Source organism: Acartia tonsa, chromosome 5, assembly GCF_053477335.1.
Source record: "Acartia tonsa isolate MP-2025a chromosome 5, ASM5347733v1, whole genome shotgun sequence".
Lineage (NCBI taxonomy): Eukaryota > Metazoa > Arthropoda > Copepoda > Calanoida > Acartiidae > Acartia > Acartia tonsa.
In genome coordinates this window covers 23190315-23213275 of record NC_137264.1, presented here as the reverse complement: position 1 = coordinate 23213275, position 22961 = coordinate 23190315, and the positions used below count along the sequence as shown (strand labels likewise).

Here is a 22961-nt window from a genome sequence, read left to right as displayed (position 1 = left end):
ATTACCCCCCCCCCAAACGAAATTTACCCCTCCCAAAATAAAAAATCTCTAACAAAAAAAATTTTCGCGCTTCGCGCGCATTTGTAATACTAAATATTTAATTAAATTTAACTTAACCCCCCAAAAAATTTTACCCCGGGGGTACATTTTTTTTTTTTTGGGGGGGGGTAAACAAATTAACCACTGCCAACAGATTTCAGGGAGGGGAGGGTAACTACCCCCCCCCAAGCAAATTTTACCCCCGGGGTAAAAATTTTGAGGGGGGGTAAAACAAATTTACGGCAAGCTTCGCGCGCCATTTTACCCCCCTCCCTCCAAAACCGAATTACCCCCCCGTTAAAAAAATTTTACCCACCCCCCCAAAAAAAGCTTGGACGTCTATGGACCCAAAGTATTTGTGGCGGAGAATAAGATAATGTTGTTTAAAACTTTTGGTACCAGTTTGAAGACCAATATCCCTTTCCTCCTTGACCAACATAGAAGCATCTCTATAACAAATTGTCTGTCAAAACGTCAAAATGCCACTTTGTTATAGCTAGATTAGTAGCCTTTTATCAATGTTTACAAAGTATATCTCTCTTTATCTATGCAATAAACAAAAAATCACATAGGGGTTGAGAGGGTAAGGTATTTCCTTTCTTTGGGTCTAAGGATAGCTGATTATTGAAAAGTTCTACTGTTAAAATAAATATATTGGCTTTTTTACTGCTATAATTCATAGGTAGGAATGTTTTCTAAATAACTAGGAAAAAAATTCACAATCTAATCCTAGAAGCATAAAAATTAAGTACCCTATCTTATAAAAAAAATAAGCAGCACCTAATCGGTCCAGCGGTGACTGAGAACATAAGCTCCATAGACATACATGTAGACAGTTGATTAACCGTTTTATGGAAACATTTCATTCTACAGGTAATTTAAGCTTTTGTATTTATATATGTATGTTTGTGTGTGTGTGTTCGTGTGTGTATGTGTGTGTGTATGTATGTAATTTTCAACTGTATACTTATATTGGTTGGTGGATTTTTTTCAACCATTACAAACTATTGAATCATAATCAATATAATAAAGTAACAGGATGTCTGTCTATCTGTTTGTTCGTATCGATGTATCTCGATAACCGCTGAACCGATATGGTTCTCCTATACAGGTTAGCTTCTCATGGGTAGGTTTAAAACTAATTTGGTGGCGGGTACTTTCACCCTTACAAGAGAAATCGGCCCTAGAAAAAAAAATTCCCCCCACAAAAAAAAATTAATCTTTTAAAAAAAATCTAGAATAAAAAAAAGGTTCATCAAATTCAAAATTCAACTCCCCCCTCCTCAAGTGCCCCTACAGGTGCGTAGCCGCTAGTGAGAAGTTGTAGCCCAGAATGGTTAACAATATACAAAGTTAGATATTTTGGACATCTTTAACTTACAAAAGGACTATTGAAATATCTTGAGGGGCATTTCGTCGTGTTTTCACTATTCCTAGCCCCTGCGGGGCAATCACCTAATATAGCTTAAACTAACCTAACCTAAAATAACCTATCAAAAGGTACTGTGAAAATATGACGAAAAAGGAACAATACCCAGAATTATTAGTTAAAGATTTTTGTCCAAAGGGAGTTAAGCTATTCTTCTCCAAAATAGTTTAAAACCTTCCCTGGACCTCTAAAAAGGTTTACTGTGAATGAGAACCATATTGGTCTAGCGGTTAGGGAGACCTTAAGCTAAAGACACAAAGAGAGACAGACAGACATCCTGTTACTTTTATATAAGGATTAGGTAACATATAAGTACTTTTGGTGGAAGAGATATGTAAAAATTAGAAAAACAAATATAAGTATTTGATTGTTCTTTGCTTACTATTATTTTTACTCCGCCAAAATATAACAATATGCAAACTCTAGAGTAAAGGAAAGGTTCTATAGTGTATATTATAGGATCGATTTTTATTAAACTTGTTTCGTAATTTTTGTTATTATGAACTTCTTTAATATATCTACGATATATATTTTTATAAAAGTAATAGGATATTTGTCTGTTTGTCTATCTGTAATGAAAGTACTTGCTGATTGCTTGTCCGATAAGTTCCAAAAAGTTTGTTTTATATATTTTTGGGGAGGGACCCTACAAAAAAAATGCACCTATACTTAATCTAATTTTTAATTTTTTTTTTAAACAAGGGTGAGCAGTAGATCTTTTCATGAAAATACCCTTTTTCGAATTTCAATCTTCTGCTAACCTAAAAAGTTACTTTAGGGGCCTAGAAATATATGTACAAAATTTCAGCTCTCTATCTCTACTGGCGACCTAGCGCCAGGCATGTAAAATATCAACAGATAACGGTAGCACGGCGGTTTTAACAATATCTCAGTAATGTGCAGGTTATCAGCTCTTCTGTATATTTCAATTTAAACACATAAGTCCAAAGATATTTTATCCAAAAAATCTTTTGTCAAAGTCTACTCTAGACCTAGCGCCAGTCAGTTTTCTAAAATCATGCATTTTATACCTGTGAAAAATGAAATCGCCAGCGCTAGGTGTAGAGTAGACTTTGACAAAAGATTTTTGGGATATCATATCTTAGGCCTTATGTGTTTAAGTTGAAATATGCAGAACACCTAAATTCACCTTCCAAGCCATTCTCTAAGCATTTTGATTTTTTTTTGAAATAACGGGATTTCAAAACTGCCTTTTGAAAAGGCCTAAAAAATATCTTTTTTTGTCCCTTTTTTCACTGTATACATATAGTTACAACTTATTAAGATATTATTCTCAGTTTTAAAAAATTGGCGCTTCCAGCACCAAAACCGGCAAAAACAGGCAGTTAAACTTCTGAACCCCTACTTAACCCCCTGACAGACCCCCCCTCTATCTCGGCTCCTGTTACAGATAGAGACGTAAAACTTTTTTCTGGTTGTTCATGTGTATTTTTAAAGAATTGCTTTTTTTAGTCATAGCGGTCAGACCGCTCCTTATCCGATTTTTTAGCAGCCAGCTGCTAAATATTAAAAAAGCTGTAGAGCGGCCAATTTTAAAGCTAAGAAAACCAAATTTTATGACAAGCAATAATTTTTCATAACAAAAAAAATGCTTTTTCTGACCATCGCCTAAAACGACAAATAACGGAAACCGCCAATTTTGGTGGTAAAACGACGGTTGGCGGCGCTAAATAATATTTTTATCTGTTTATAGTTACAACTTATTAAGATATTATTCTCAGTTAAAAAAAAAATTGGCGCTTCCAGCACCCAAACCGGCAAAAACAGGCAGTTAAACTTCTGTATCCCTACATAACCCCATAACAGACCCCCCCTCTATCTCGGCTCCTGTTACAGATAGAGACGTAAAACTTTTTTCTGTTGGTTCATGTATATTTTTAGAGAAAATTACTTTTTCTAGTCATAGCGGTCAGACTGCTCCTTATCCGCTTTTTAGCAGCCAGTTGCTAAATATTTAAAAAGCTGTAGAGCGGCCAATTTTAAAGCTAAGAAAACCAAATTTTATGACAAGCAATAATTTTTCATAACAAAAAAAATGCTTTTTCTGACCATCGCCAAAAAACGACAAATAACGGAAACCGCCAATTTTGATGGTAAAACGGCGGTTGGGGGCACTAGTTTTATCTGTTTATGATCACAATAAAGACTACATACAAAAATTGGCTGGTCTAGAGCTGTTTTAGAATTCCACTACTGGCAGCTTAAAAACGGCAAAACTACAGGTAGGAAATAAAAAATCAGTTAAAAATTGGTCAAGGAGTGGCCAAACAGTCATGGCCTTACTATTCACGGAAGTTTATTATTACTCAAGAATTAATATATTTCAAAATTATTTGAAGACTAGGAGGATTATATCCTGCTGGATCATACCTGAACACCTAATTTTCATCTTATTTTTTACTAAGGTTGATTAAATATTACAAAAGTAATTACAAGAGAGTTGTCCTTACTTCTGATCTTAGAGCTTTGTCTTTATGAATGTTGTCATCCTATTTTTTGTCTGTATTTAATCACTTATTAATGTTGTCATCATTGTCATATTATTTGATAAAAATATCAATGCTTTACAAATAAAATTTATAGAGAAGATCATCTTGATGTTTTTAATAATTAGATTTGTATATTTTGATTTTGTTGTTAACCCTTTGTAGACAAATTGATAATATTTCTAAATCTTATTTTTTTTTAATTGTCTGCGTCTGGCATCTGACTAAAATAAAAATCTATTACATTAGTTTAAACAATTAACTGTCTTGACCCTTTCCAGACCTTAATCAGTCAATTTTTGTATGTAGTCTTTTATTGTGATCATAAACAGGTAAAAATATTAATTGGCGCCGCCAACTACCATTTTACCGCCGAAATTGGCGGTTGCCGTTATTTGTCGTTTTTTGGCGATGGTCAGAAAAAGCATTTTTTTTGTTATGAAAAATAATTGCTCGTCATAAAATTTGGTTTTCCTAGCTTTAAAATTGGCTGCTCTACAGCTTTTTAAATATTTAGCAGCTGGCTGTTAAAAAGCGGATAAGGAGCAGTCTGACCGCTATGACTAGAAAAAGTAATTTTCTCTAAAAATACACATGAACCAACAGAAAAAAGTTTTACGTCTCTATCTGTAACAGGAGCCGAGATAGAGGGGGGTCTGTTATGGGGTTAAGTAGGGATACAGAAGTTTAACTGCCTGTTTTTGCCGGTTTGGGTGCTGGAAGCGCCAATTTTTTTAAACTGAGAATAATATCTTAATAAGTTGTAACAATAAACAGATAATAATATTATTTAGCGCCGCCAACCGCCGTTTTACCGCCAAAATTGGCAGTTTCCGTTATTTGTCGTTTTTCAGCGATGGTCAAAAAAGATATTTTTTATTATAAAAAATAATAGTTTGTCATAAAATTTGGTTTTCTTAGCTTTAAAATTGGCCGCTCTAAAGCTGTTTTAATATTTAGCGGCTGGACGCTAAAAAGCGGAAAAGGAGCGGTCTGACCGCTATGACTAGAAAAAGTAATTCTCTAAAAATACACATGAACAACCAGAAAAAAGTTTTACGTCTCTATCTGTAACAGGAGCCGAGATAGAGGGGGGGTCTGTCAGGGGGTTAAGTAGGGGTTCAGAAGTTTAACTGCCTGTTTTTGCCGGTTTTGGTGCTGGAAGCGCCAATTTTTTTAAACTGAGAATAATATCTTAATAAGTTGTAACTATACACAGTGAAAAAAGGGACAAAAAAAGATATTTTTTAGGCCTTTTCAAAAGCCAGTTTTGAAATCCCGTTATTTCAAAAAAAAATTAAAATGCTTAGAGAATGGCTTGAAAGGTGAATTTAGGTATTCTGCATATTTCAACTTAAACACATTAGGCCTAAGATATGATATCCCAAAAATCTTTTGTCAAAGTCTACTCTACACCTAGCTGGTATAAAATGCATGATTTTAGAAAACTGACTGGCGCTAGGTCTAGAGTAGACTTTGACAAAAGATTTTTTGGATAAAATATCTTTGGCCTTATGTGTTTAAATTGAAATATGCAGAAGAGCTGATAACCTGCACATTACTGAGATATTGTTAAAACCGCCGTGCTACCGTTATCTGTTGATATTTTACATGCCTGGCGCTAGGTCGCCAGTAGAGATAGAGAGCTGAAATTTTGTACATATATTTCTAGGCCCCTAAAGTAACTTTTTAGGTTAGCAGAAGATTGAAATTCGAAAAAGGGTATTTTCATGAAAAGATCTAGTGAGCAGCTGCTAGAAACCTTGAAAGTAACAAAAAGGATAATTACGTTACAAAAATAATGATAATACTACGTTCTAAAGTAGTTTGACATAAATACTGATATACAGGCGTCAGGGGCTTCTGCAAAAGCGTTGCAAAACTGGAGTGTGTGAACAAAATGGTAAAGACCCCACCCTTCAGCACGCCTTACATAGAAATTAAATGTGTCGTAGATTTATGCGTTCTTATTCATTTTTGATGTCTCTAGTGACTAAAACTTTCCAGTAAAAGAAAACAAGGATGATAAGAAATCAAAGCAGTATAGCTTTTTTATAAGAGAAGATAAGGAAAACTTTTATTGGCAACAGGGATTAGAACAATCAAAAGGAGTATAACTTATCGAAGGATATAGTACCAAATAAAATTAATTTTAAAAAATGACAACATATATAAATAAAATCAATATAAATAAAAAATTGCTATGATCAATTAGACTCTAGTCAATATTTTGTCAACTATGGCCACTTTTATAAACACCAATAGAGTCAACAGAAACAGCTTATACCAACAACGATATTAACTCGAAAAAAAATCACGAAATCTATGCGTGATTTTTAGCTGTCGTTGGGGGGCCACACATAGTATAAGAGATGACCTTTTTATCTGCTCCCCCCCTCCAAATATTATTTTAGATATATTTTGCTTGTTTGTTATACCTTATTCCTGCGGCAGAAACCATTGAAAGGGGAAATTTAAATCTTCTTTAATAGTATAACACACTATCAGTGGACACAGTAGAATAGTATAATAGATTTGCAACCTAAAATGTTTCTTATTAATGGAAAAAAAACTATACTGCTAAATATGGAGAGAGAGAGAGAGAGAGAGAGAGAGAGAGAGAGAGAGAGAGAGAGAAGGAGAGAGAGAGAGAGAGAGAGAGAGAAGGAGAGAGAGAGAGAGAGAGAGGGATATTGTACTGTAAATTACACTGGTACCCAAAGTTTAAAGCTCTTCAATCCATGATTTTAATCTATTGAAGGGGTAGTCTTTTTTTAACAATATTTAGGATTTATTTTTCATTGTCTTATCCTTGAGATCCCTGACTGCTAAACTATTTGTTCCTGGAAAAGTTTTCCAAAGTAATAATCTAAACTATTACAAATTAACATAATAGATTTATAAGCTAAATAATAAATAAACAAGAGACAAAATAAAAAAATGGTATTTACAACTTTAAATTTTGTTTATAGGGGAGAAAGTCACTCAAAAAATCAGCCACGTGACGTCATAAAAATGAGGGATTTTCCATATCTTTTTGGGGGTTTTCTTTCACACTTCTCGTCCCATCTCCCTCATTTTTATGACGACACGTAGCTAATTTTTGAAGGTGAATTTCTCTCCTTACATTTTTAAAATTAAATTATAGGGTATAAGGTAGTTTTTTCTTTGCCTAACCCTGCGAACCAAAGATAACCTAAACTAACCTGACCAAAAGAAATAAACAAACACACAAAAACAACCCCACCTCATTTTCTTATTTTATCTTAAAACACGGTGGAAGGATTTTCTCTGCTCAACTAGCCATTTTTAGGGAAATCTTACAAAGAACAATTTAAATATTTTTTTTAGAAAAAGAAACAGTTAAATTACAACCCTTTCATCCCCTTATTTTTACTAGGGCAAATTTTGGACCAAAATAATAAGTAGAATATGTCTCTATTTCTGATAACTTTAATATAAGCAACCAAAAAAATAGAAAATAACAATATAAAATAAAAATGATTATTCCCTCGCCTATTAATCTACATTTTTTAACCTTGACTCCTATTCTAATGTGGTTTTTCAAAATGTTGCTTTCCCTCATTGTGACTAACGAGCATTGAACCCCTCTCTTATATTTAGATAAATAAAAAATAAGACGGGGGTAGTTTTTGCCTAACCCCTTTAGTGGAGGAGGATCCTACCATGCGTGGCTTATACTTGCAGTGCTCCAACCCTGTGTGGCTACCCAGTACCAAATAAAATCCAACCTAACCTACAGCTAAAGTAAGAAATAGATAAATTAAGCGTGGTTGATTTCTTTGCTCGACAACTTTGAGGGAAATGGCCAAAAATCCTTTTTAAAATTTTTTTATGTTTGGTTTTTGGTGTTTTAGGACATTATAGATTAATGAACTTATACATATTTTAGATTATTCCTTTAGTATTCATCTTTTCTAAAATTACTAATCATCTTGTATTTCTTAGCCTTATACAAATTTAAAGACATTTGAGAATACTTTGAAACTAGAATAAAAAAAAGTATATTTAATTTTAAAATTTGATATTTGGAATCAATGAAATGATATTTAAGTTAACTAATATGATAATTAGAAATAGTTAATTGGCATCGGAGAATTATATTCCATTTAATTTATATACTGGGTCCCACATTAAATTTTAAATCAAATTTTAAAAAGGTTCTAAATAACTATGATCTTTGGGGATATGACAATGGGCGATGATTTTATATACAAAATAATCCCTTCCGCAAATTAAAATTATTGGTGAAAAAATTTAGACACGACCAGCTTGTAAAAAATATTCAAAATTAAATAAAAAGTTCACAATGGTTTCAGGCTTAAGAATAATGAAACAGGTTTATAAACTTGGGAACCAGTAAAATTTGTGTCCATCCCACTGTCCCACATGTAGGATCTCGCTAAACCGATATGTCTCTCCTTTACAATGTAGCTCCTCTAGGTCCTGGAAAGGTTTAAACATTTTCTTTGGGAGGGTACCACCACCTTCCGAAGAGAAATCGTCACTAGAAAAACTAAATAAAAAATGGGCTTCACAAGAAGTGCCCTAGAGGCCACTAGGGCGAAGCAGCTAGTATAATATCCTACAAATCATATTTATGTAATCATATCATTAGAACAATGAAGATTGTTTTATAATTTGTAACATTAATAGTTTGTAAGTAAATCGTTTTGTACTATGAAATCTATTATAAATAATATACCTTTTATAATTGATGAGCAATATAACAATAAAAAAAAAGTAAAGGAGTTTAGAAAATTTGAAAATCTGATTTTTAAGCTTTATTTAGGAGGAAATAGAGTGCTTTCATACAGAGTGGCTGTTGATCACTGATACTCACCCCCATTTAAAAACTATTTGAAAATGAGTTGGGGTGTATTTTTTCCATATGACCAACACTATTTAGGGCCCAAGTAGGCACTTTGAAGGAATTCACATAAAACTCAGATATGTTTTAGAGGAAAACGACCGTTAAGAAAATCCCCGCGGGGTTAAAAATGTCACCTGCAGTGTTCCAGGCAGACTCGGGTTCATCTAGACTGATGGATATCCCCACAGCGTCGCTTTTCAACAATGTTGACCTTCTACCTCGTAATCTAAAGTAATAAGTTAGTCAACACAGTATACAAAAATTCAGGTAGGAAGGGATGAGACATTGGACTATAAATTAGTAGCCTATGTTATTTAAATTAAATACTTTTTCTCTTGTAGGTTCTAAAAAGATTTATCTTAAACTGAGTTACAAGTTTTTTTTTCTTTTTTTTCTGAATGAGTTAATTAGGATTATAAGGGATAAAGCAATGGACGATAAGTTGGTGTACAAAACTTGGCCTTTTCCCTTACTAATAAAGAACTCTAAAATATAATTAAAAAGTAAAATTCTATACCTATAATACAAAGTAGAATAATGTCTGTTCGTCCGTCTGTCTGTCCGTCGTCCGTCCCTTAAGATCTAGCTAGGTAACCACTGAACCAATCGGATTCTACTTTTCAGGGAATATACTTACTGGTCCTGTGGTGGTTTTAGGCTATTTTCTTGGGGTTTGGGCCACCCCCCCCCCAAAAAAAATGAAAAAATCCCACCCTAAATTTTTTTTTAATTCTTTAAAATTAGTGGTGGAGTGGGTGCTTCTCTTCAGGTACTTAATTTTTTTTATTATTTAAACTTTTGTGGGGGCATCTCCAGAGGTAATTAGTTTTTTTTTAATTACCTCTTGGGGCAAAGCCCCTAGAGGCTAGGGGCGAAGCTGCTAGTATTGTAATATGGGAACATCATTATTCTGTTTTTGTGTTTTTAACAAACAAAAAATGTCTTTGACAAAACGTCTAATTTAGCAATACTTGACCTTTGTGAGTTGACCGGACTGCCCATGTAGCTGACATTATCATCATTCAACATACCATCCTCTACAGTTTAGTACATTTTATTAGTAGATAATAATTTTTTCTAAAATTCATGACAATTTGTTTTCTACATTTACTATTTTAGTTGATTTTAGATAGGTTTTCTTAATCCTTTAATATTTACAGGAGGGCGATGTCAACCTATTCTAGGGATCTTAATCTAAAATAGAAGTGTCCAAAATTTAAGACCAAACCAATCAAACTTGAATGAAGTACCCAAACTTGAATGAAGTACCCAAAGTTTTTCAGTAACTCTCCCCCATTCTCCCTTGATATATCTATGAATAATAAAATTAATTCCTTCACTGTTAGCACATCTGTCAATATCAGCATCCCCACTATCACTCTCATCAACTCCGTTGTCTAAGTTATCCTCATCATCTAGATAGATAGATACAAAGATAGATACATATATATATAACTAATGAATAAGATATCTAACAAGCTAAATAAATAAAAAAAAATATTTGGGGGCAGATAAGAAGAATATAACTACATGTTGCCCCCCAAACGACAGCCGAAAATCACGTATAGGTTTCGTGATTTTTTTGTTGTTGTTGGTTTAAACTGGATAAATAGATAATAAGTAGATAGATAGAAAAATAAAATGTATTACTACTGTGTTATGTATATGAAAAGCCAAATATATTCAAATAGGAAATATATTTTTGTTTGAAAGAGCATAATATATTTATAAGATTATAAGTGTAGATTTTAGATGTACAAATGAATAAATGATATTTGTTCTTCAATACATTTTGATTAATTTTAAGTACCCTTAAGCTTATATTATGTAATTTTTTTATTATTTATTTAGAACTTATTTAAACTTATTTATTAAAAACAAATTTAGTCTTTTCGTCGGCACTGAAAAATAATGTTAAAAAAATATTGTGTTTCCTTGAAAGTGCGTTTTTAGCACAGAAACCAAACCCTATTTTTAAAAATAGTAAGCTGTAGTTTGTTGGTTTGTTTTTACTTTAGGTCAGGTTTAATTGGTTATATTGCTCGATAGGCAATTTGCAGGAAAGCACCTTCTTAAATCTAATCTATACAGGATTTCTACCACTTTGAAAATTTAAAAAATGTATAAGAAATGCAAATAAATTATTTTTGAAGTTTATCTTATGTTTAATGCTTAGTTAATTTTAAATTCTAATCCTAGCGTTATATTTATATTATAGACAATGACGTCTTATGGTATTAGGTTTAGACTCTGATCCAATGCAATGGGATAAACCAATGGCCGATAAATTGATGTACATCCCCAATGATGATACAAAAAATTGTCCCCTTTGAAGATTACAATTGTAAAACAATTTGGCACTCATCTTAATGAAGCAACCAATTAAATTTCTATAAAGAAGCCTAAAACCATCCCTGGAACTATTTAAATCCAGTCTAAAATCTATAATAATATCATGTCTGACGTATAGCCATTAATTTACATACCTGACATTTCTTCATCGTTCTTCAATGAAGAATCAGCTCTGCTTTTATAATAAGTCATTTTATTATTTAAAATCATAGTTTAATATTCTTATATTTTTTTTATGTCCTAAGCCAAATCCTATGAAATTTCATAGGCTAATATAGCCTTACAAAGATTTTAAGTAACATGTAAGACTTTAACCTTAACTCCTAGTTTAGAAATTTATTTGGATTTTGCCTTATGTCTTAAAAGTTGCTGTTTTATCTGTAATCAAATTATTTTAATTTTTTTGAGGAAAAAGAAGTTTCACCAATATAGCTTTAAAAGGAATCAAGACTGTAAATCAATAATATATAAAAGTGCCCTCAAAAGATAAAAATTGATTATTAAATTATGAAAAACAATTTAATAAATAAAACATTTATATTTCCTGTACATAGTTTCTTCTAAGCAGCATGAACAGTAATCTAAATAAAATTTATTACTAGATTTTTAATCTTTTAGTTGAGGATTTTTTATTTTGAATGAATGTTTTAGATTTAAAGGCATTTTGTTTAATTACATTTATACAAAAAAAATTAATAAGCATTATCTCACAAGATACCTATTGATATTTTTAAACGGAGCTTTTCTATAATTAATACAATACTGAGCTAACAACGCCAAAAATTTACTTACAGTTAGGATTCCAGACAAAGGTCGTGCAATCAAAGGATTGGATGTTACTCAACCTAATATCCCATTGGAAGTTAGGGTATCGCATCCCATTGCAAGCGAATGACGGCTTTTCTAGATGATCACTTTTAAATCGAAGGAAAATCCCGCCCAATCGAGGTAATAATTACAGAACTTGCTACCCTGGGTGATAACGTAACTTTAAACGTGCACTTTAAATGAACGATGCCCTAATATCCTAAAGTCAAAGAGGACCCTGACTTGACCAGGTAATGAAGCCTACCAGAGTTTTATAAACTGAACTAAAAAATATATTAGATCTAAAATCCTAATCATTTCATTAGATTAATAAGAATACAGATTTTGTACGCATTTTGGTTTGAAAGGGTAGTTAGTTATATTTTCCTTTAAAGCATATTTTGAAAAAGTCAGCTAAAGATAATTGAATTTCCTGGGATCAAACAACTAGCTCTTCTTGGATTATAAATATATTACTGACCTGTTATTTCTGCACTATTGAAAGACTTGCTAAATGAGTTACACCGATCACAACGTTCATCTTCCATTTCTAAAATTATTTAAAGAATTTAGTACGCTTTTTCAATAAGTCACACAGAGAAAACAACTTATAGAATTTATTTACAGATTACTAGTGGATACGCTCCCAGGTCCCCCTAGTGACACGTAGAGGGGGAAGGGGGTATGGGAGGATTTGCCCTTTCCTAAGAAAGTTTTATGTACCATCTCTGAATATATCAGAAGATTCACTGTGAAGCAGAACCTTTGCTGCAGACATAAAGACATCCTGATACTCCTGTAAGGATATATATTTATGCTTAATTTTCATGCCCACTTACTTTTGTTGACATCCCAATTTAGGTTTTACCCCAAGCTTACCAGGAATCTTAAGGAAAAGGACAATGGACGATAAATTGATATAAATCCTAAACAAATAATTATCAATAATTACTCCTTTTGTAGATTGAAAACTTGGGTCACTGCTAGTTTGAACCACCCAATCAAGACTTATAAAAGTGCTTGAAGTTTTTAAGCAAACAGATAATATTGAGTGATTTTATTCCATCCCTTTTCGTTCATTATAGAAAAGGGACAATTTTATTAATATTCATTTAAGGTTAATAACAGAGACTTACTATACCGAAAATGTACGCAAGTTTTCAAAGTACAATGGCATAATAGCAACTACTAAAATAATACTTTCAAAATTGAAAGTAATATATAATATATAATTTAAAATTGTTTGTTTTAAATATCTTTTAAGTAAATATTTCAAATAGTATAAACTGTACAAAATTCAGCCCTGAATTAGTCTGTCATATTATTTATTTGCGCTAGATTTTGTAAATGTTATTAATATTCATTTGTATAAACAAAGATAAAAACAAAACACAAGGTTGACAATCAAACGAAAAAATAATTAAATTGGCGGGTCATTTTTTTGGGAGTGTATAGGTACCCTCCCCTAAAGTAAATCTACAAATGTGCCGAGACCTAAAAAAAAGCTTAACTGAAAATGAGGGCCATGTACGTTAGGAATAATTTATACCCAACAAGCGAATCAAATCTAAAATAATATTTTGGGAGTCTTTACTACTTTGTGTTGCCCCCCAAAATCACGAAACCGTCGCGATTTTTAAAAATAAAATAAATTCAGTTGTTGATTACAGCGGCATACACGCACAGCACATAGATGTAGCGAGATCTTTTGCTGTAGACATTATAACTAAAACTAAGTGTTACAACTTTTGTAACACCTCCGAAAAATATAAACCACAACCATGCATACTGCGCGTGCGGACAACCAGACAAGAAGGAAGCACAAACTACCTGTAGAAGAAGCCAGTCTTTTTAACACACTCAAAGTTTAACCATATATATATTCTAGTTGAAATGTCAAATTAGTGAAATATACCTTGTTGATAAAATATCTTAGTTATTTAAGCACGTAAAAGTGTAAAAAGGAGGCTTAGCCACCGTCGACTTTTTCGAACCGGTAAGTTTTATTCAATTTTTATATATTCATTTTATATAAAAATTTATTTTTTTTTCCCGCGGGGTACTGTCCTTACTCAGTCCCTCACAAAAAGACTCATTTTAGTATATATATAATATCTAAAGTCACAAATCCCTTTTATAACCTAACCTTTACACATTATAATATAGCATCACACTGCTATAATTGTTTGTAAAAGTTATTGTTAAACTAATTCAATTAATATACCATATCTAAAGTCACAAATCCCTTTTATAACCTAACCTATATATTGTACTATAGCATCACACTGCTATAATTGTTTGTAAAAGTTATTGTTAAACTAATTCAATTTATATAATTCTGTACGATTTTTTACATATTACACATAGCGTCATACTGCTATAATTGTATGTTAAATTTTGTCAGTTATTATAAATATATATTTTTAACAAAAATATCCGTTTTGAATTCGTCCCTAAATCCATATAAATATTTAAGGCTACATACTGCTTTTAATAAGTCATGGATAGGAACAGAGATTATGACGTCAGCGATGACGAAGGTTCTATAGGAATGAGGGATAGATGGAGAACTTTCGGACGAAGATTTGTAAGAAACACACCTAGAGCACCTTTATTAGTCCCTTCGGCCCCTACTCCACCAGTTAATTCCCAAAACTCCAATTCTAATAATGAAGATCAATTAAATGCTTTAAAAAATAATATGGGAGAAATGGTAAGTAGTCTTAACAAAATGGCAAGTGACATATCCAAACTGCAGGTTGGTTCTAGTAATGCAATAAGGAATGATTTTAGCCAACCCCCTCCTAGCCTAAACCCTATACTTAGTTTTGGCCCTCAGAATTATCGCTACGCTACAACTGATATTCCCGTCTACAGGTCAAACCAACGAGATTTGTCTCCTACGGGATTATCCACAATTCATGCTAGGGAACTTCTCTCTTCAATAGAGGACCATATAAATAAGGCTAAAGGGTTGGATAGAATAAACAAAGAATTACTATTAGATCAAACTAGCCAACAAATTAAACAAATCTTTAAAGCACAAAACACTGAGAATACTTACAACGCCCCTCATTTAAAGTGTAACACCTTTAACAACCTTGAGCCCCCTTTCTTAGCAAATAGAAAAAACACGTATAATGCAGATAAACTTTTCCAAAAACAAAGGGTTATCCATCGTCAATTGATGTCCATAGAAACAGTAGGGCTTAAAGCCTTTTTAAATCAGTTGGATAGTTTTGATCTTTCGGACTTTAGTCCATGTGAATACAATATGTTAATTCACATGTCCATATCTAAGGAAATCAAAGAAAAATTGGAAATGGCTGGGGGTAACCCATTAGATCTCCCTACTAGCGAATATTTGAATAAACTTAATCGTCTTCTCAATGGGTCTATTACAAATATGCTAGACATCGATGAAAATTTTGCAAAATTTAAACCTTCTTCTAAATCCATTATGTCTATTTTGTATGAATACAAAAGATATATAGAAAATATTTCTGATGCTATAATTTCTGAAAAAGAAAAAAATAGGAGAATTATTAGTGCGGTATACAAGTACATCCCTTACGGCTTACGTCATTTTCTCAATTCAACCGCTGCCATTCAAAATGGCCAAATTACCCTTGCGGCTTTCGAAAATTTTTTGCGCACACATGAAGCTTCGATCGACAGTTTTCTTTCTAAAGAGTCTAGAGTACATAAAAACGTCGTTAAAAGGGTCGATGTAGACTGGGAGCAGGTAGACATTTGCGCAGAAGATCTTTACGATCACCTAAGTGATGATGAATGCAATTATGGCCCTCAGAATGTTTTTAAGTTAAACAGCTATCAAAATAAAGCTTCCCTAAAATGCGATATTTGCAAAAGGATAGGACATAAAAATAGTCAATGTATTTTTAACCCTAATGATAGCCTTAGAGTAGCAAATCTTCAGAATGTGAAAATAAAATTTTGTCTCCTTTGTAGAGATAAGGCTCACACTGACACTAAATGTCCAAACTTCCCTAATGTGAAACCTATTCCAATTGCTTGTCCCAATTGTCAAGATGCTGGATTTTATATGTATAATCACCCTGTAGATGCTTGTGTAAAGAATAATTTTTTAGAGAAGTTAAAAAGATCCGAAGTAAACACATAAGAAAACGTTGCAAAAAACTTAATACTTATGATACTGAATATCTTTCTTCTTCCTCTTCTGATAATGAAGATATTAATAACAAATATAACAAAAAACCTGTTACAGATTGTATGGAGAATCATATCGTCACCACAGATATGGAATCTGGTTTAATTATATACAACGATAAAAATATTGCCAATACAGATATTATGTTAAATAAATCCGTCCTTGTCGAAAATAACGATAACAATATCGCCAATACAGATATTTTATCTAATCAAACCGCGTCTATTACAAATGTATCTAAATTAATAAATACAAATATAACAGAAAGTAGTAATGTATTGACAAAACAAACACTTTTTATGGAAAAAGATGATTTAAATGTGAAATATACTACTACAAATGCTCCCTTTATTAAAAATTCTTATATTACAAAGAATTATATACAACCTTCCCTGTCAAAGTTTATAGAAAAGACATCTTTTATGTGTTCTAACCTTTGGAATATTATAATTAATTTTAAATTTATTTCTCAAACAGGTTTATATTATCTAATACCTTTCCTACTATGCGTCTGCTCATTAAACCCTGAACTAGCAATATATATTTTTGCTTTATGTGTTAATATAATATGCGCCAGTAGTTTAATGTTAGGCTTATTCCCACTGTATAAACTAAAAATAATTAGTAAATTAACGTATACTATTCCTAATAAATTTAAAAAATCGAAATTGAACAGGAAATGCAAATCTTCCAAAACTAGATTTAAACCTGCACATTTTAGCGGCCCTTTAAAGCGTATTTATAGTAACCTAATAAAAGCGCTGAAAAACTCAAAAGATTACATTAAACAAGTGGATCATAGAACTGGTTTAGAGCCTTATATTTTTGAAATTTATCATAACAATACAAAACTACTGTTCGAAATTGACAGTGGTGCAGGTTCTAATCTCGTATCCCGTGAGTATTTAGAACACTTAATCCCTAATTATAAGGAATATTTTTATAAAAAGGCTAAAAATACCCTTCAGTCAGTAACTGGCCATGATATAAAATGTTATGGTTTATTCAGAATCCCTTTTTATCTCCCAAATTATGGTGATATAGTCTTGGACGTCCTAGTGACTGACAATGTTATTGATAATTGCTTCTTATTAGGTAGGGATTTTATTAAGGCAGCCTGTGTTACAATAGTATATGACGATAGCATAAACAGTGCCAGGCTGGAGTACAACAGAAAATTAGCCCCTAAAGTTAAAGTTAACGACCATTTAACGTTTCTTCCGTTTGAACAAAAACTAATAGTAGGAAAGATTGTCAATAACAAACAAAACACTTCTTATGAAATTAAAAACAGTTTTTCTAGCCCTTTGCTATACAAGCAAACTTTTAAAGAAAATAATGATATTTATATCACCGCTACCAATAAACTAAATATCCTAGTTAGTCACAAAATTTCCTCTATTACATTAATAGAAAAGCAAAAACAACTTTGTAATAATAATAATAAAAATAATGCCATTTTTATTTTTGAAAAAATTATTTCAAAGAATTGCTTTAATTCTATTTTTCCATTATTAGCCTATCTTTATACACAATTCTGGATAGCTTTGATAAATATTAAATTTACTTTGGATGATATTATGACAATCTTACCCCTAAATTTTATATCAAAACAAATGCTGTTATTCTTGAATAAAACCATTTTGCTAAATAACTTAATTTCCCATATTTTAATATTGTATACTGACAAATATACAACTATTAATAAAATAGATAAAACAATAAAAAAAGAGGTTGAACCATCCCCAAATGTAATAGATGAAAATGAGTTTTTTCAATCTTTTCAAAATGATTTAGACATCGGACTTAACATCTCAGATGTTTTAGAAACAAAGTTGTCTACAGTACAAGATATAAAAGATTCAATTACATGCCAATTTGAAAAGGTTAAATCAAGAATAGCTAATTTAATTTATGATCTGCAAGTTTACTCAAAGCATACCTTTGATTGCGGATCCCTCAATGAATCTTTTATACCCAAAATGTCAGTAAAATTATCCAGCCCTGTATATCGTAATACAAAGCCTTATAGCCTTAAAGCAACAGACAGAGAAGCTGTCGATAAATTCTTTGATCTACTTCTTCAAAATGGGTATGCTGAGATAGCTCCCCCACACATGTCATTTGGCAACCCTGTCTTTACTGTCCCTAGCCGCAGCGAAGATAAGTCAGAATTACCTCGCATCATAATAGATGCCAAATACAGCAATGAAGCTGCTTTTGGGGGAACAAGTGCCGCACTCCCTGATTACAAAAATCTGTTAAGCCCAATCATTAAAAAATCTAAATATATAACCACAATTGACCTGAAAAAATGCTTTTATAGCATTCAGGTAGACAAAGAAAGCATGGATTCTGGGGCGATGAATGTTTTGACAGAGAAAGCAGCATACATAATGAAACGCGCTCTTACGGGATTCTGCCAAACACCGTCCTACCTCGTTCAGACCATGCAAAAATACTTGCACTTAGACAAAAATGGTCAATTAGATTTTATTCAAAATTTACTTATTTTTATGGATGATATTATCTTATATTCTGAATCAGAGGAAGAATTACAAAATCATATTCTAGAAATAGAAAAACTTTTAAACAGGTTACACCTGATAGGAGTAAAAATTTCAACTTCTAAATGTACACTTGCTTTTGATTTAGATAGTTCAGATGAAATTCATATTCTTGGGTATAAAATTAAGAATAGAAAAATCCTTTGTCCTGATAAAAAACTTAATGAAATAACAACTTTAGGGGAACCTGATTCTTTGAAAAAAATGCAAAGTTTGTTAGGCAAAATAAATTACTATAGATCTATTTTTCCCCTTTCTGTTCATGAACAATGTAATCTATTATATAAAAAATTAAACCCTTTTATTTATGATTCAGAAGCTAAACTAGCTTTTTCTAAAATTAAAGAGTTATTATCAAAAACCGAAAGGTTTATTGATGTCCCTAGTGAAAACAGCGTTAACGTCTTACTAACAGACGCGTCACATTATAGTATAGGATCAGTACTGCTGAATGTCAATATGTCAGAATGCGTTAAAAAATTCCCTATTACTTCGCACAAAATTGATCCCAATATTATTCATCCCTATCCTAAAGATACAGAATATATATGTTTAAATGAAAACATTATAGAAAGTATTTTTAAAACAGCAAGAAAACTTAATCATAGATCTTTTCCAGAAGATTTTACTAGCGCCATGACACACTTATATACCATCCTAAATCTCTATGATTACGATTTTGTAGAGTTCATGCCTTATACCAATAAAAAGGAATGTTTGTCTACGCTACATAAGGAAGTTTTCTGTAAAACAATTCAGCAATTAAATACTGATTTTTTGATTAACAATGATCATATTTTGTATTACCTATTATATGGGTGTACAAAAATGTTTAAAACAAATATAGTATTTTCTACACCCTGTAGTACAATTAAAATCGGAAATTATAGCGAAGATATATGTTTCTTACTCCATGATTCCTTAATTTATGGATTGAATGTAAAAACACCCAACATTCTCTGTAAAAAAACTGTGCTACGCTTCGGACCTAATCTTATGACATTATCAGAATTTAAAGACTATTTTATAAATATCATTAAAAATAACACATATGAAATGAACAAACATTTGGTTAAAATAGTTAGCTTTTACTCTAAAGCGATTCCCTTAGGTTGTCTAGAAAAACAAGGTATAGCATATCTAGAAATTTTTAGTGTATATGCTAGCCTAAGATATTATGAACCTCAAATTACTAACAAATGCACTTACCTTTTGTTAGATTCAATGGTAGTCAAAGGAGTATTAACAAGACATAAGTTTTCATCACGAAATGTCAAAATTGATAATTTAGCTAATAAATTATACTTCTGGTATAAAGGTACGGCGTTATATTTCATACATGTAACAGACAAACAAAATTTGGCTGATGTTTGGTCACGCCTCTGTCCAATCGAAATTTCAACTTTTAATAATAGTGTAAAGCCTTATTATACTGATGATTACCTAACTATATCAGAATTTCCAATTTTGGGTAATAATAGCAATGAAAAAGAAGGTTATTCAGTAAAAAGAGTACATACTAAATTTCCCAACGTAGGAAAATACTTTTCAGATAAATTTAAAGAGTATTTGTCTACGCCAAATTTTATAAAACTACAACTGGCAGAAAAAAACTGCCCTGATTCCCTCCCTCATACAATAAAATTTATAGATGGTAAAATTTTGCTACCTCAAATACTATATTTACCTTACATTTGCTTTATCCATTACTCGCTGATGCATATGGGAAATCAAAGGCTCTGGAATTATGTAAACAATTATTATTATTTCAATAACAGAAAATTAGCAAAACTCATTTGTGATAATCTAACTGCTAACTGCCTACTTTGTATTCAGAATAAGCCAAACTCTTTGCGCCTAAAAGAAGGATCTACCTTTAATAACTCCATTAATTCTCCTAATAAGCTCATTTATTCTGACCTTCTCGAGCTACCTACCTTTGAAAATAAGGTTAGAAAACAAGACCCTAAAGCATTGCTAATAATTAAAGACGTTTACTCAACGTATACTAGTATATATATTCTTCAATCTAAAACATCTAGAGCTATTATGAACTGCCTGAGTAACTACTTCTCAGTTCATGACATACCTGCTTCATTTATTAGCGACAATGCTTCAATTTACAAAAGCAAGTTAATAATGAATTATTTTAATAATCTTAATATTAAAGTTCTTAACAGCTCAATCCTTAAATCTAAATCACGTGGATTTATCGAACGCGCCGTCCGTACCACAAATGAAATGTTGCGAATTTATAGAGAAAAATATACTACATTAGATCTTAGTCATATCTTGTCTATAAGTTGCGCAATGCTAAATAAAATCCCCTTTTTAAATGAAAAATTGTCACCATATAATATTCAATTTAATTCTTTAGATGGAATAATGGATGGTGAATTTAAGGATCCGACCGAAAATGTTTTTCAGTATGTGTTGAATGATAATTTAAATCTATACTCAGAACAATATAAATTAGAGGTCCAACAACTAATCAAAGATTGTAGAGATAGAGTAGTTCAATACAAAATGCGCAATTCCGATAAGAAAAATAAAAATAGAATAGACCATAGTTTTCATATTAACGATATTGTTTTTACCAAATTAAACGACAAAAGCTACGGTTTTAAATATAAGCCACTGTTTGGCCTTGTACCTTATAAAATTGTTGACCGTAGTGATCAAACAATACATATTCAAAATCAAATTTCCGGTCAAGTGGTTATGCGTCACGCAAGCGATTTAAAGAAGGTTAATTTTAATAAACTTTCTAAACTCGATATTGACAAATCATTGGCAGAAGCCTTTAAACTGCTTTCATATGACAATATAAATGAACTGTTTAAAGGGCGAATATAGGTTTGATATAATATGAGCTTATTTCAAAGGTGCCATTATATAGATTATAAATAACTTAAGGATATTGACATATCTAATTGTATAAGTCTGTTTATAGCTTAAAACCTTTCTAACTCAAGATAATATTATGTAATAAGTGTGGTTCCCTAAGAACTCAATTACCCTAGCATCACACAAGGCTTCGTAGCAAGGGTGAATTAAAAAGCTTTCGTAAAGGATAGTCGTAATAACGTGGAAACCAATTAATCAGGGGTAAATATACCCATCTTCTACCTTAATACAAATTATATAAAGTAAAATATTTAAAAGTTTAAAAAAACATCAAATAATGTAAAAAGTAAAAAAAAATAATTGATAAAATTTTCTTGGAGGAAGAATGATTTCAAATCCCTGTTTTTTTTAGGTTCGTGTGTGTGTGTGTTAAAATTGCGTACATCAGGGTTTTTATATTTTCCAGAATTAACCAATGATCTTTGTACAGAAAATAAACTTTAAGACGTATTATTTACCCTAGTCAAAACTTTTACGCAAATTATTTCTACGCTTTTTAAAAATTGAATTAAAGAGTATATTATCTAAAATAATAAACATTTAAATTATCATTTAAGATGCGTGCCATTGTAATAGTCAATCAAACTTAAGCAAAATAGTCAAAAAAAAGTCTTGTAAAGGGCTAAAATAAACCGTTTGTTGTCAATCTCATTTATCATATGTTCAATTGAAACAGAAAATTGCAAAATCTACTTAAGGATTTTTTTGAATTTTTAAATTTGGCATAGATATTCTAAAAGTATGAAATGGCACCTTTCATATAAGCTCATATCATATCGAACCTATATTCGCCCTTTAACATACCAGTTTTAAAACCGAGGAATTTAGATAAAAATAAAAACCAAGATATCCAAGAACCTAATTACCTAGATTCTTCATCTAGCGAGGATGAATTATACAGTAACGAAAATCACGATTTAGACAACAATGAAAATAGCATAAATGATTTAGAAACTATATTAGAGGAATAAAGAAATCAATCTCTTTCTTTTCCTTTACCTTTATTTACACAAGAAAATGTCTTTCATACTAGATATTTATGTGTATATTACTATATAATGTATTCCCCCTTTATTAAAGACCCTTTTCGATGTATATATCTTTCCATACTAAGATATTTATGAGTATGTATCCTATTATTATATCTACTGTACATAATATCCCAAACATTGTGACTTATGGTTTATATATTCTGAATGTTAATAAAAAATAATTGTAAAATTAGCAAACCTCATAAACATTTTTTATAAAATTGCCTTTTTCTTTC

General features: G+C 31.4%; 1 protein-coding gene and 1 long non-coding RNA gene across 2 annotated transcripts in view; both read right to left on the bottom strand.

Annotated features, from left to right (window-relative positions):
• Nucleotides 1-9905, bottom strand: part of LOC145319072 (potassium voltage-gated channel subfamily KQT member 1-like) — an 83876-nt gene extending 73971 nt beyond the window's left edge. Inside the window, exons 1-2 of the mRNA XM_080160899.1 lie at nt 9846-9905; nt 9004-9095 (exon numbers count right to left, since the gene is read on the bottom strand). Of these exons, the coding sequence (XP_080017025.1) occupies nt 9004-9095; nt 9846-9898 (145 nt within the window). The 5' untranslated portion in view covers nt 9899-9905. The remainder of the gene's footprint in view (nt 1-9003; nt 9096-9845) is intronic.
• Nucleotides 9906-11765: 1860 nt separating this feature from the next.
• Nucleotides 11766-22961, bottom strand: part of LOC145318452 (uncharacterized) — a 28515-nt gene continuing 17319 nt past the window's right edge. Inside the window, exons 2-3 of the long non-coding RNA XR_013879338.1 lie at nt 12510-12578; nt 11766-11802 (exon numbers count right to left, since the gene is read on the bottom strand). This is a non-coding gene — a long non-coding RNA (uncharacterized LOC145318452). The remainder of the gene's footprint in view (nt 11803-12509; nt 12579-22961) is intronic.